This window comes from Pseudorasbora parva, chromosome 3, assembly GCF_024679245.1.
Source record: "Pseudorasbora parva isolate DD20220531a chromosome 3, ASM2467924v1, whole genome shotgun sequence".
In the NCBI taxonomy this organism is placed as follows: Eukaryota; Metazoa; Chordata; class Actinopteri; order Cypriniformes; family Gobionidae; genus Pseudorasbora; species Pseudorasbora parva.
The window spans coordinates 19,075,264-19,089,870 of NC_090174.1; the positions used below are offsets into that span (position 1 = coordinate 19,075,264).

General features: G+C 34.4%; 1 protein-coding gene across 1 annotated transcript in view; it reads right to left on the reverse strand.

Moving 5' to 3' along the window:
• The window catches only part of tlcd3a (TLC domain containing 3A), a 46,908-nt gene that overhangs the window by 3,884 nt on the left and 28,417 nt on the right, over positions 1-14,607 (reverse strand). The window contains exons 2-4 of the mRNA XM_067437988.1: positions 9,809-9,895; positions 3,969-4,188; positions 1,949-2,044 (exon numbers count right to left, since the gene is read on the reverse strand). Coding sequence (XP_067294089.1) covers positions 1,949-2,044; positions 3,969-4,188; positions 9,809-9,895 — 403 coding nt within the window. The remainder of the gene's footprint in view (positions 1-1,948; positions 2,045-3,968; positions 4,189-9,808; positions 9,896-14,607) is intronic.

Here is a 14,607-nt window from a genome sequence, read left to right on the forward strand (position 1 = left end):
TAGAACCTCATTGGATCTCACACATCACACCTATACTTTTGTATAGATATAAATAAAAGCTTATTAAAATGAATTCTGTTCATCATATTAAGCGATTGTATCTTTTCACAAGACTTAAATTTAACTGCTCAATTAATAAGGACTCGTTTTAGGATGCCTTTATGACAATTTTGGATCCTCTAAGTTTTAGTTATCTCGTACTTTTAGTGGAGGGTCAGAAATCTCTCTGATTTTTTTATTTTATTTTTTATTTTTTTAGATTGTTTCTATTTTATATAATTTCATCACCCTCATGTCATTCCAAACCTGCACGTATTACTTTCTACTATAATAACCAAATATTTTGAGAAATATCCATCTAATATAAGTCAATTGGCACCAAAACTGTTCAGTTACAAACATCCTTTAAAATATCTTCTTTTGTGTTCTGCAGAAGGAATTTATACAGGTTTGGAATGACATGAATACGTGCAAATTATTACTTTTTTTCCCCTTCTTTTTTAAGATTTTAAATTTTTTCAACAAGGCCTTTCATTTTCAACCAAGGCCTTCAACCTCTCTTTCTCTCTCTCAAAAAAAAAAAGAATTCTGATTGATCCCATCATGTCCCACATGTCGGTATCATTCTTTTTAGCAGTTCTTTGTCAGAAGAAGCTGCAAAGCGGACCAAACTATTACAAAAATTAATAAATGTCACTGCCATTAGAAATGCTGGGGCTGCTTTGAAATGTAATACCCATGACTACCAAAAGGAGGCATGTGGAAGCACATGTGGTACATGTCTGAAAGCTATTTCACCTAATCATCTCAAATAAGCGAACACCAAGAATCAGCAGAAAAAGAGTAATTGAAAAATACAGAGAAAAGAGATCTAGAAGGGAAATGCTGTTATGTACATGTCCCTATCATACACCATTATTAAGGCTGCATTCATTCATTTGGTTTGGGATTAATAAGATATTATATAGAATTTAAGAAATTAATACTTTTATTCAGCAAGGATGCATTGAATCAAAGTGACAGTAAAGACATTTATAATGTTACAAAAGAGTTATTTTTTTAAATTAAATGCTGTTCATTTAAACATTCTCTTCATTAAGAATCATGAATAAAGAAAGTGCATCACGAGTTCCACAAACATATTAAGCAGCATGACTGTTATCAACATTAATAATAAGAAATGTTTCTTGAGCACCAAATCAGCATATACTTTTTTTTCCTGAAAAACCATGTGAAAAAAGAATGAAGTAATGGGTACTGAAAACTAAGCGTTGCTATCACAGGAATAAATTACATTTTAAAATATTTTTAAAATAAAGTTATTTTAAATCAAAATAGTATTTCACAATTTTACTTTTTTTAACAAATAAATGCAGCCTTAGTGAACATATGATATGAATATATTGGATAAACTGAATGTCACAATATTTAAAAATGTAAATCATATTAGTTAATTTTCTTAATAACAATTTTACAAGTCAGTTAACAAATAGGTGAATATTAAATCCTTCTACTTTGGTTTGAAAGGATTTATTTATTATTTATATCATCCTTTATGATAAAAGGATGTATTCATTTATTTTTGGCCATATCCCAGGGTTTTTAACATTCACTTCTAACATGAAAACCTGGCAAATTATTAATTATTACTATATATTCTTTTCTCTAATTAAAATGTTCCACGATCATCATACAAGACATAATTGTTGGTGTGAAAACAACAGTAGAAACATGAGCAATAGATATTATATAAGTATAGGTTTCCAGTTTAACCAGAAGCACTGTGTAAACGCTTGAATTGTTTGGTGAGCTGACAGACCTCCATCTCTGTATTTAACCATTTATCTTGACTAAAAGGAAACAGAAAAGGCAGCTCTGTGCAGCACTGTGAATGAAGACAGCTGAGTAAAATACACAATCAGTTTGTGAGAGTGTGTGCATGTGTTACCTGAATGAGGATTTTGCCCACTGAAACAAAAGGAGTGCTGAGTTCTGTGAGGAAGAGACAGCCAATGAAGTAATCACCCTGGTCCTTCCTGAAGAACTGATGTACAAAAAGAGACCAAATACCAGAGTCAGCACAAAACAGAAGCACACACACCACCTATGTGAACAATAAGGGTGTAAATATGTAATGTATCCATCAGAAAATGAAAATTAAATGCATACAATACCATTCAAAATGTAGGGTCAAGTATGATTTGTTTTTTGTTTTTTGTTTTTTGAAAGAAGTCTATTTTGCTTACCAAGACTATATTTATTATATAAAAAGATAAAAATACAGTAAAAACATTATATTGTGAAAAAATATTAGAAATTTGTATACATTTTAAAAGTTGAACATATTTAAAAAAGTAATTTATTCCTGTGATAGCCAAGCTGAATTTTTCAGCAGCCATTACTCCAGTCTACAGTGTCACATGATCCTTCAGAAATCATATGATGATTTAGTTCTGAAGAAACATTTCTTAGTGTTATCAGTTGGAAACAGTTGTGCTGCCTAATACTGTTATTATTTCTTTAAAAATATTTTTTTAAAAATCATACTGACCCCAAAAGTTTGAACATGGTGTATAACCTTTTTTCTAAAAAAATAAATAAATACCCCCTTATTAACTATAAACATTTTCAAGAATTTAAATTTATATTCATTATAATTAATCAAATGTATATTATAATAACATACTTTGAATTAAAAGGACTATAATTGGCTAATAAAAAATAAGAATATTGTTGTATCATAAATCATTAGAGCATTAATAAATACTCGTAATCTAAATGAATCACTGTCAAAGAAAATATTTACAGCCCTCGTGACAAGTCGGGCTCTCTACACCACAGCTCGCAGCTCACACCTCAATGTCAGTGTTCTGCTAGTAATCTTAGGCCAAAGTAACTCAAACAGTAAAACAGAACAAATTAAGCTACAGTCAAGTTATAGGCAATACTAAATTAAAAGACAGACAAAGTGAAATTGACCATCAAGAGCAAACACAAAGATAACACTAGACAAAATGGAGAAAATGGCATTTACACAGATGCAGATAATGTCTAGAAATTACTCTACGGCTCTACGATCATATGTATGTGTTATGATACACAATGCTGGAAATGGTGGATCAAAGGTGTGTAATGTGTGTATAAATGTAACAAGATAAGAATGACCAGTTAGAACAGCCACTTGAACCCTCCCAGCTAACCTCAAGCGTAATCTTATACCACACTGTTTGGGGGAAGTGATGGGAGTCTGTCTTCTATTAATATGTGTCTATATTTAATTTATCTAAAATGCCTTATTGTATGGTAATGTATTAAATAATATAAATCTAAAAAATAAAATAAGGAAGTGATGTGTTATATATCTTGCCAGATGTTTTGTTGTGGTGATCTGTGGCTTTGCCCTTTTTGTGTCATTACCATGCATGTCAAAATCTGTTTGTCCATGTCTGTGGCTTTATGTTTTGTGGGACATTTTGTGGAAGAGGAACACAAAGCAGCGTGTGTGGGGGGTGGTATCTGAGTAGCAGCTGTGTGTGAATAATGGAAGCGTGGGTAAAGTGATCTCATATCACCACTGACAGCCCAGAGACACCAAACAAAAGACCAGGTTTCCAACAGTGTGTGTGTGTGTGTGTGTGTGTGTGTGTGTGTGTGTGTGTGTGTGTGTGTGTGTGTGTGTGTGTGTGTGTGTGTGTGTGTGTGTGTGTGTGTGTGTGTGTGTGTGTGTGTCCCACTGCATGTACTCTGGCAGTGTAACGGCTGCTATTAAGGTAATTGTTTCTCGTAGAATCAGGTACTTAACGGACACAAAAGCACTGCATTCCCCTTTTTACATTCCCTCCTATTTGGTCCTGGATATAGGTGGAGGTGGTTATTTGAGAAGGCCCATTACTCTCTCCCATCATATTATTGGTTGTCATATCATTCATCCCAGGTCTCTATCCCTGTATTTCTATCCTCTCTCTCACCAGAGTCACAGGCAGAAGGATGGCGAGTAGTGCAATGTGATGGAGGACCAGCAGGAACTCTTTCCTCACAAATGAGTTGACGGTTCGTAGAGAGTGGCTTTTATAGTCCTTGTGACCTTTGACCCGGAAGCGATAGTAATGGCTGAGGTACATGGCGAAGATGTCATATGACATGTAGGGGACGCCATACCAAATGACAAAATAGGTGGTCAGCCAGTGTCTGGAACAGAAGATGAACAGAATAGGTGAACAAATCGTGTGGAGTGAATTATTACAAATATGCTCAAACACCTTTTTATTATTCTTTTTTAAAGCATTCGAAAAAAGTTCAAAGTTCAAAGTTTTTATTTCAAAACTGTGGGGTCAGCAAGAACTTTTTATTTTAACAAACTAATACTTTGCATAACATTGATCAAGAGACAGTGAAGACATTGATTTTACATAAATACAGAAGATTTCAATTTCAAATAAATGCGCTTCTTTTAAACTTTTTATTCAAAGAATCCTGAAAAAATTATCATGGTTTTCACAAAAATGTTAACAGCACAACTGTTTTCAACATTGATAATAAGAAGAAATGTTTCTTAAGCATCAAATCAGCATATTAAAATGATTTCGGAAGGATCATGTGACACTTAAGTCTAATGGCTGCTCTGCCAAAATTCAGCTCTGCCATCACAGGAATATATTACATTTAAAATAAGTATATTAATACCATATGTATATATGTTAATAGCAATTGATGTTATAAGGAATTTGTATATACTATAGCTATATATATTAGTGTATATTATAATCACTGTTATTATTATGATGATTTATTTTATTTGTTTATTTATCTCCTACATTAATTGAAAGGCCGTGGAACAACTTTTGCTCTTTATATGGATTGATGTATGTGTATGTGCATGTGTGTATATCCTTGTTTGACTTTGTTTTGCTTTCTGTTATGTAATCTCACTTCTCACTTTCTTAATAAAATGATTATATATATATATATATATATATATATATATATATATATATATATATATTAGGGCCGGGACTCGATTAAAAAAAATAATCTAATTAATTCGAGGCTTTGTAATTAATTAATCGAAATTAATCGCATTTTAATTGCATATAAATATTTGACCTGAGAACAATGAGAAGTAATTTTTCACATGAATTTTTAGCATACCATTGAATAATGACTGAATACATAAGCTTAATCAACAAAATATTGTTTATTTATTTCAGTCCAGCAGACCAGTGCAATGTTTGCCATTAAGTGTAGCAAAAGCATATTTGTGATATTTGAGGCTCGGTGATACGCTAATTCCTTGTTGTATAGCAGGGGTGTCCAATCCTGCTCCTGGAGGGCCACTGTTCTGCTGAGTTTAGCTCTAACCCCAATTAAACACACCTGTACCAGCTCATTAAGGTCTTATTAGGCATACTAGAAACTTTAGGCAAGCTGGAGCTAAACTCTGCAGGACGTCAGTGGCCCTCCAGGACCGACTTTGGATACCCCTGTTGTATAGCTTGCACACAACCATGCTCTTGTCGACGCTTCCATCATTTCGTTTTTTAAAACTAAATTTCCCATCCTCCACGGTGCCAAGCAAAGCGGTCTCATCAGCTTCTTCGTTCATGTTCACTATGGTTTGTTGTTGTCATGGTTGTTGTCGTGACTCATGAGCGCTAGTTGGTGTTCCAGTATAATCGGTCCGTCAAAACTCATTCATTGAAAAACGTTCCGCGGGGCAAAAATAAGTGCGATTAATTTTTTATTTTTTTTGCGTAATTAATTAACGCGTTAAAGTCCCGTAGTTAATTAATCTTAATTAACGCGTTAAAGTCCCGGCCCTAATATATATATATATATATATATATAAAAAATTATCAAATAAATTTAGCTTTGGTGAGCAAAAGAGACTTCTTTCAAAAACATTAAAAAATGAATGTTACCAACCACAAACTTTTAAATGGTAGTGTAATAGCTAGATTATAAAAAAAAATAAAAAAATGAGGGTGGTTGTCAGGGCCTATAAGTATGTCGCTATATGGTTGCTAGGGGATTTCTTACTGGCCAAAGTCAAAAAGAGTGTCTATGATATTCTGGTTCTTTTTCAGCAGTTTTTTTTATTTATTGTCTTGATAGCTTAGTAAAGCATAAAGCAGTCATTTGGGGCAATATATTAAATAGGTCTTTATTAAAATAGAACTGTTATATTCAAAAATTGCTTTTCAACATAATAGCTTGAAGAGCCTTCATGAGATTGTGGATGGAAACAGACAAATGTATTCGGTTTCTCTAAGGTTTAGTTAAAATATAACATGTTTGTTTGCCACATTTCATTATGTCATTAGCTAGTGGCAATTTTAAATAGGCTACAGGCTACATATATTGTCCAAATTAGATTTTACATTATACATTTACTATGTGGCAGGATGTAATACATTAAACATATTTTAAAAATCTATTAATGGATGGATGGATGGATGGATGGATGGATGGATGGATGGATGGATGGATGGATGGATGGATGGATGGATGGATGGATGGATGGATGGATGGATGGATGGATGGATGGATGGATGGATGGATGGATGGATGGATGGATGGATGGATATAATGTTATATAATAATAATACTTTATGCATTAGAACATATAAGACAAAAGACAAATTCGTCTGCAGAAAATGTCCCTTTGGGGACATCATAAATTGTTAAAACAGTTAATAAATTATTTATGCATTATTGCTTTTGGGGAAGGCCCTTATTTATTACTACCTTTATATAAAACAATAGAAGTTTAAGATACCTATCTTTTTGATAGGTTTGTCTCTCTCTATGTGAGTGTGTGTGTGTGTGTGTGTGTGTGTGTGTGTGTGTGTGTGTGTGTGTGTGTGTGTGTGTGTGTGTGTGTGTGTGTGTGTGTGTGTGTGTGTGTGTGTGTGTGTGTGTGTGTGTGTGTGTGTGTGTGGTGTCAGTTTCAGATAACCTACAGCAACGTCACACTGATCCACAGACTTTGCACATGTGATTAGTGGTGAATTCTTTAATTAACACAAAGAGAGCTTACAGCTACACTGACCTGGAACATTTATAGACTGTTCATACACTCCACAGATGAGATATGCATCAATTATATGATAAATATAAGATTTACATTGTTTGTTTGTTTGTTTTTTTCAAGAACTTTTTTTATTTTTCATATTAAAGGAACATGTTGACTTTTTGGGGCTTTAGCTTATTTACTGTATCCCCCAGAGTTAGATAAGTCCATAAATACAATTTTTATCTCTGTGCTTGTCATAACTCTGTCTGACACACACACCACTAGCCTAGCTTAGCACAAAGACTGGAGGTAAACGACTTATCTAACCCTGGGGCATACGGTGAATAAGCTTAAGTCCCAAAAAGTCGGCGTGTTCCTTTAACAAACTAAAAGAATGCATAATAGTTACTGTACACAAAATCCTGGGCCATAGGAAAATTATTACCATAGACATGCAAATTAACATACATATCAACGAACAGTATGCATAAACTTTTCAGAAGATTTGGAATATAGCACATCATTTGTTTATGATACTTTTATGGTGATTACTCTATTTTTTTTGGAGTTTGGCAGAAAAAGAAAGAAAGAAAAAAAAATCCACTTCCTTTTTAGGGAAAACATTCATTATAGTACCATTGTATGTATTGTATGCAACATCTCACTGAAGTATGGGGTCAGTTGGTTTTTGTTAAGGAAATTATTACCTTTATTCAGCAAAGATGAATTAAATTGATCAAATTTTACAGTAAAAATGTAAAAAAATCTAATAAATTAAAAAACAGAAAGAAAGAAAAATCAAATAAATGTTCACGATTCGAACTTTCTGTTCACCCAAGAAACCTGAAAATTTGATCCATAAAAATTAAGCCGCACAACGGTTTTCAGCATTAATTATAAGAAAAAAATTTACTAGAGCAAATCGGCATAGTATAATGATTTCAACAATCATGTGACACTGAAAACTGGATTAATTGCTGCTTAAATTCTGTTTTGCCATCACTGGATTTTTTTTAATATTAAAACAATCTACTTTAAATTGTAACAATGTTTCCCAATACTGTTGTTTTTATTGTATTTTTGAGCATAACAGACTTCTTTCAAAAACATGAAAAAATTTGACTGCCCCCTAAACATTTTTGCTGCGTGACATTCTTTCTTGGGTGAAAAAGAAGTTATCTAGCATGTCCAAGCTGTTGCTTTCTATATAATCAAAGTGAAATTCAACCACAGCCTCCTCTGGTCCCCATCAGCTAAGATGGAAAACAGCAGCTTACACATCCTGTGAAATATCTGAAATATTTCTATACATGAATTTCTATTTTTGAGTGAACTGTTCCTTTAACACTCACAGTATCATTGGATGCTCCTTGTCACTGAGGATCATGGCTGTGCATGTGCTCAAGCCAAGTATTAAGCCTTTGGGGGATTAGCAGGGTGGTTGGGAGTTTTCTCTAGGCCTGCCTGGCAAGTGCCTTCGTGGATTACCCTGTTATGCTACAAACACACGCACACATTTCACCCAGCACACATGAACAGGTGGCAGAGGCTGAAATTGCAGGTGTCAGTCTAGTGCCAGGGAAGGGCAGAGGGAGGAAGGGCACAGAGGAAGGTAACAGATGTTGCCCTGGGACTCCATGTACCTAATCTTCTCCTTCATGTGTCCTTGGGGTGGGGGCGGAGCCAAAGGGGTCAGCAGATGTGGCATGATAATAGAGGAAAGCACAGTGGAAGCACTGAGGCTGTTGTGATTGGCCACTGAGGTGAACAATAGCAGGTAGCGGGCAGGCAGGGTCTAATGAAACACCTTCTTAAAGCAACAGCACAGCAGTTTTGAACACATTTTTGACATAGTTTACTGATGCTTTAGAGAAAGAGGATTTAAGCAAATTTCCTATTCTGTAATTTAATTCTGTATTTTAATACTTTATGAGAACAGAATGTACACTACCATTGAAAAGTGTCTTATGCTCAACACAGCTGAATTTAAACAGAAATATTGTGAATTAATATTATAATTTAAGATAACCGTCTTCTGTGTCACATGATCTTTCAGAAATATTTTTAAAATGGTGATTTGGTGCTCAAGATACATTTCTTTTTATTCAATGTTGAAAGCTGCTGTACGGCTCAATATGTTTGTGGAAACGGATACATTTTTCAGTAATCCTATGATAATGGAGAAAGTTCAGAAGAACAGCATTTATTTGGAATATATATATATATATATATATATATATATATATATATATATATATATATATATATATATATATATATATATATATATATATATATATATATATATATCGTTATTTGTTAAACATTGTAAAAGATGTTAGTCACTTTTTTGCGTCAATTTATTCTGTCCTTGCTGAAAAAAAGCATTTAATTTTTTTTTTACTAACCCTAATCATTAAATGTAGAATTTATTTGTAATTGTAAGTAAGTACATTTTATTTATAGAGCACATTTAAATTCAGCTTACACTGACCAAAGTGCTGTACAATACAATGATAAAAATACATTAAAATAAAATAATAAGAATAAGAACAAAATAATCATAAGAAAATTAGAATTAATTGGTTTCTGAAATAAGTATAACAGGTTACAGTTTGACAGATTTGACTAATTTCTATTATAAGCACTGTATCTAGATGTATTCATAGCAGTAAATAGTATACTGTATTGACCAATCAGCATCTAGTGCTGCTTTATCTGTTTTATCATTACCTTTACAGAAAAGCTCATTATTGGTACACTGTGAAAGGTGTGGAACAGGATTGGTTCACTTACCGGTCCATAATCACGTTGCCTTTGCAGGAGGACACCACAATGATTCCAGCTGCAGTGGCCATAACAGCATGAATGGACGACACCAGCCTATGAGAGGAAGATAAGACACATTTTTGCAGGTTACCTCACATCAAAATATTTCCAACCTAAAATATCCTATAAACAGCATAAATAATACTTTAGCTATTTAATAACAAACAAAAAGTATTATTTATATGGATCCTTTGAAGCATTTAACAGTGACTAAATATAATTTCACAGTTTGTAATTTGACTAACTAAATGGTACATCAAGGAGAGACAGTGGATGTCAAGATTTTCAGTCAATAACTGACCACTATAGACCACTTTTTATGATACTTTTATTCTGCTTTTTTGTGTCATTTTAAAACTTTGCAGACCCAGTACTTTACTGAAGTGTGGCCAGAATATTCTCACCTGAGTCTTTATTTATTAAGTCATGACTTGGCTCCTGAGCCCGAGTTAAGTGAGAATGCCCTGAGAAGCTTCCGTGTTAATGAGGTTAAATGTTAGAGTTAACCAGGCCTGAAAGTTATCCACCACCAAACACTAAATGGAGAGAAAGTGTTTCTGCTGTATCTCACCAACGGGAATGGTGGGGTAAAATTTGTCAAATCATAAAAATAAAAAAACACTATATTGCCACAAGTATTGGGACACCCCTTCAAATCATGAATTCAGGTGTTCCAATTACTTCCATGGCCACAGGTGTATAAGAACAAGCACCTAGGCATGTAGACTGCTTCTATAAACATTTGTGAATAAATGGTCAGGAGCTCAGTGAATTCAAGGGATAGGTTGCCACCTGTGCAATAAGTCCATTTGTGAAATGTCCTCACAACTAAATATTCTATGGTAAACTGTTAGTGGCATGTTATAATAAAGTGGTAGCAATTGGGAACAACAGCAACTCAGCCACAAAGTAGGCCATGTAAAAATCACAAGAAGGGGCCAGCGCATGCTGAGGCGCACAGCAGAGTCCTGCAACAGGTCAGGTACCCTCTGAAAAGTGGTTAAAACGGGTATATTGTGACATTCCTATAATTAACTCCTTGCGGGAGGGTAGTAGCATGGATGAACAATATGTGCAATATTTCTATGTCTAAATTACCATTACACATACACAATAACGATATGCCATTTGAGCCATCAAGTCACCACCACTGTGACAGTAAGAATTTTGTTGATGCCTCTCGTAACCCAGTTGGAGGGCCTCGCACAAAGTAAAGTGACAGCTGACTTGATCTAAAAAGCCAATAGTTAAAGTTTATTTTTGTCCTTTAAAATACTATAATAGTTCAAAGACATAGAAATAGCTAAAAAATGTGTACCATGATGGTGTATTATTCTACTTGTTTTATTTTATTTTGTAGTATGTTAACTTGCAATATTTTCCTTTGTGTGAGACATCGCACGTGAGGCCCGCAGAGATTCGGGCCATTCAAAATCTGATTTTGACTGCCTCTGAAACCATAGATATTAAACCACCTAAGAAGTTCAAGTAAATAGGCTACACTAGAAATCTGCACTCATTGAAAAATGAAACAAAATTCACTTTTATTAAAGGGGTGATGAATTGAGGGATCAACTTTTCCTTGAGCTTTTGATTTACGCCTATTTAGAGGCGTCTAATCCAGTAGCCCGCCCACCGACTCATGGAGGGCTCGTGCTAGCTGGTCAACAACAATAAATATGCAGAGGAAGATTAAGATATTGCGCTATTCCTGGTTGTGGAAGAACAAAATCGCTGCATAATCTTCCTTCTGATCCTAATATTAGGAATGAGTGGTTGAACTTTATTTTTAATGAAGTTCCAGCTCACATGGGGAAGACATGTTCACTTCATTTCACTACGGGATCGTTTGTAAACAAATCTCCCGTCGATGCTGGATTTGAATCCGACAGGAATGGTGACGATACACATCTCACACATCACATTCGCAAAGGACCTCGCGCCCCACTTGTGTCAGGCCTGAGTGGAGTATATAATTAATTTTGATATTTTCACGGGTCAGATCTGGTGCTGAACTTTGCGGGTACGGGCAGGGACGGGTCTCTGGCACACAGTGCCCAGAAGTCGGCAACTTGAGTACACATGGTCTACGGAGGGATGAATCATGCTTCTCTGTGGCAATCTGATGAACGAGTCCGGTTTTGGTGGTTGTCAAAAGAACGGTACTTGCCTGACTGCACAGTGCCAAGTGTAAAGTTTGGTGTGGGGTTTTTTTTCAGGGGTTGGGCTGAGTTCCAGTGAAAAGGACTTCAGCATACCAAGATATTGTGTACAATTTCATGTCCCCAACATTGTGGGAACAGTTTGGGGATGGCCCCACAAAGCAAGGTCCATAAAGACATGGATGAACGAGTTTGGTGTGGAGGAATTTGACTGGCCCGCAGTCCTGACCTCAACCCGATAAAACAGCTTTGTGATGAATTAGAGCGGAGACTGTGAACCAGGCATTCTCATCCAACATCACTGACTGACCTCACAAATGCGCTTCTATTAGAAAGGTAAAACATTCACTGTTATAGTAGCAAAGGGTGGGCAGACTCCATAATAAACCCTATAGGACTTTTCATGAACTTTGATGATAACCCATTCTTTATGCATATATGCATAAAGAATGGGTTATCATCAAAGTTCATGAGCATGTAAAGGCAGACATCCCAAAACTTTTGGCAATATAGTGTATATTCATTAGTAGGGAAAAAGTGCTTTAAAAGACCAACCTTAAAATGTTTTATTCTAGTCTCATTATTATAGAAAACCAATTACAAGACAATTTGAGTAAAAATAATTATTTTGACTACTGATGCTTATATCCATCAGCTATCAAGCTGAATTCATAAATAATAGTCATAGGTCATGTGATGATAAATATGTCTATGCTGACTGACATGGGTCAGTATTTTTATACTGATGCTCCTTCACATTCTGGAATTAATAAACTGGAGTGAACAGATAGTACAGTCCTATATTGCATCATTTTTCTCAGTCCATTTATTGTTCCTGTTTTAAAATGAGAATCAAAATGGCAAAAGATTTTTTTGGTAACACTTAAAAAAGGTTTGTTTAAATTAGTCTACATGAACTAACAATGAACAATACACATACAGCATTTATTTATTTTAGTTAATGTTAATTTCTAAATTTACTAAATAATTAAGAACTTGTTAATTCATGTTAGTTAATGCATTAACTCATGTTAAAAAAATTCAAATAAAATTATAGCTTGTTTTATTACAACCCAATTTTTTTAACACAGAAGAAACATTCAATTTGCAGATTACAAAATTGAAATGGAAAAAATTACACATTCAAATTATATTGTCTGACAAGGTCTTAACAACTTGCACGCACAATTTTACATCTTATGTACTGTAAGTGTTACATTTACATAATTTTACTGGAAAATAAGACAAAGATGAAACAATAATTTGATCTGTAAGCAAAGGTCAGACTTTCTGATTGTTCTTTCTGACTTCCTGATTGTCCATCATTTTCAAGTGTGGGTTTCTATGTTGTAAGTAATGGGTGTAATGTGAATTATCTTCATTTTTGGGGCTTTTCTCAGAAAATTTTTATATAATAAAATACAAAAAATATATAAAACCTTAAATGTTGAAAAACAAATTAGCACGTTATTTGTGTATCTAACTAAAGATACTGATTAGGAAAAGTTTTTTGCAGCATATTGCAGTCTTTAAAAAGCACAATATATTAGTCACATTAGGGCTATTAAGCAGAATGAACTGAAGTGTAAGTTTATTGTAGAGCTCAGTCTAAGCCTCTGACTGCCTGCTGAGCTGCACGGCTGAGCATTGTACATGGAATGACGCTTGCTCGTCATGACAACGGCGGTCACGTGACCTGGGCCTGACAGCTTATGCCTGAGTTGGCCATTGGATAAGCGCTCCCCTCCACAAACATGCATGCACAGAGCTCTGCTCCCCACATCACTCTATCCTTGAAGCCTTGCTGCCTGAATACTATCACAAGACCCATTTTACACAATCCACTCTTTGTATTCCCTTCTCTCTAAGTTTTTCTCTTACAACAAGTTTGGAAAGAAAGAAATTGCTTCTTTAGTGTAGCTTGGGGGGTGACTTGCATGACATACTTTCTTATGTCTCCAAATATCAAACATAAATAAAAAGTAGCAAACAACAATGTTCAATCTCGTTTTAATTACAATTACAAACTGTTTTAATTAAAGTTTTAGTAATTTTGTGTTTTTTTGCATTGCATTTTTGTATTTTTATAATAAGATTTAACTTAGTGATTTTACCAGTTGGTATCCAGAGATCTACAATACCTAAATAGATCTTCTATAGCTATCCATTTGCATTATCATTGACTTGTTTCATCCCCACTGTGATTTGAAATCTGCCATATTTACTTACTGGCAATCAGTTCAAAGTTTGTTGGTCAAATCACCTGTCATGAGACTAATTACTTTGTAACAACAGTAAAATGATGTAACCACAAATGAACAATTAACTAATCCTAAACCCTTTAGTGACAAATAGAGGGGGAAATATAAACCCCACTGATACATATGGAAAATAAGGGCCTTGCAAACCAGTCAAACTTTGACCCAAACAGTTTATTATGAGGTACCTTCATACAACAGCCACTGTTAAGCCAATGACTGATTAAGCAGCTACGCAGAGGCCTTTGAGCATTGCGATTCATCTCATTTATTTTGAGAGACAGTGGTCTATCTCTTATACTGTCTTTAATTTTAATAGTGCTACAACAGCAGTATGCCTGTCTGT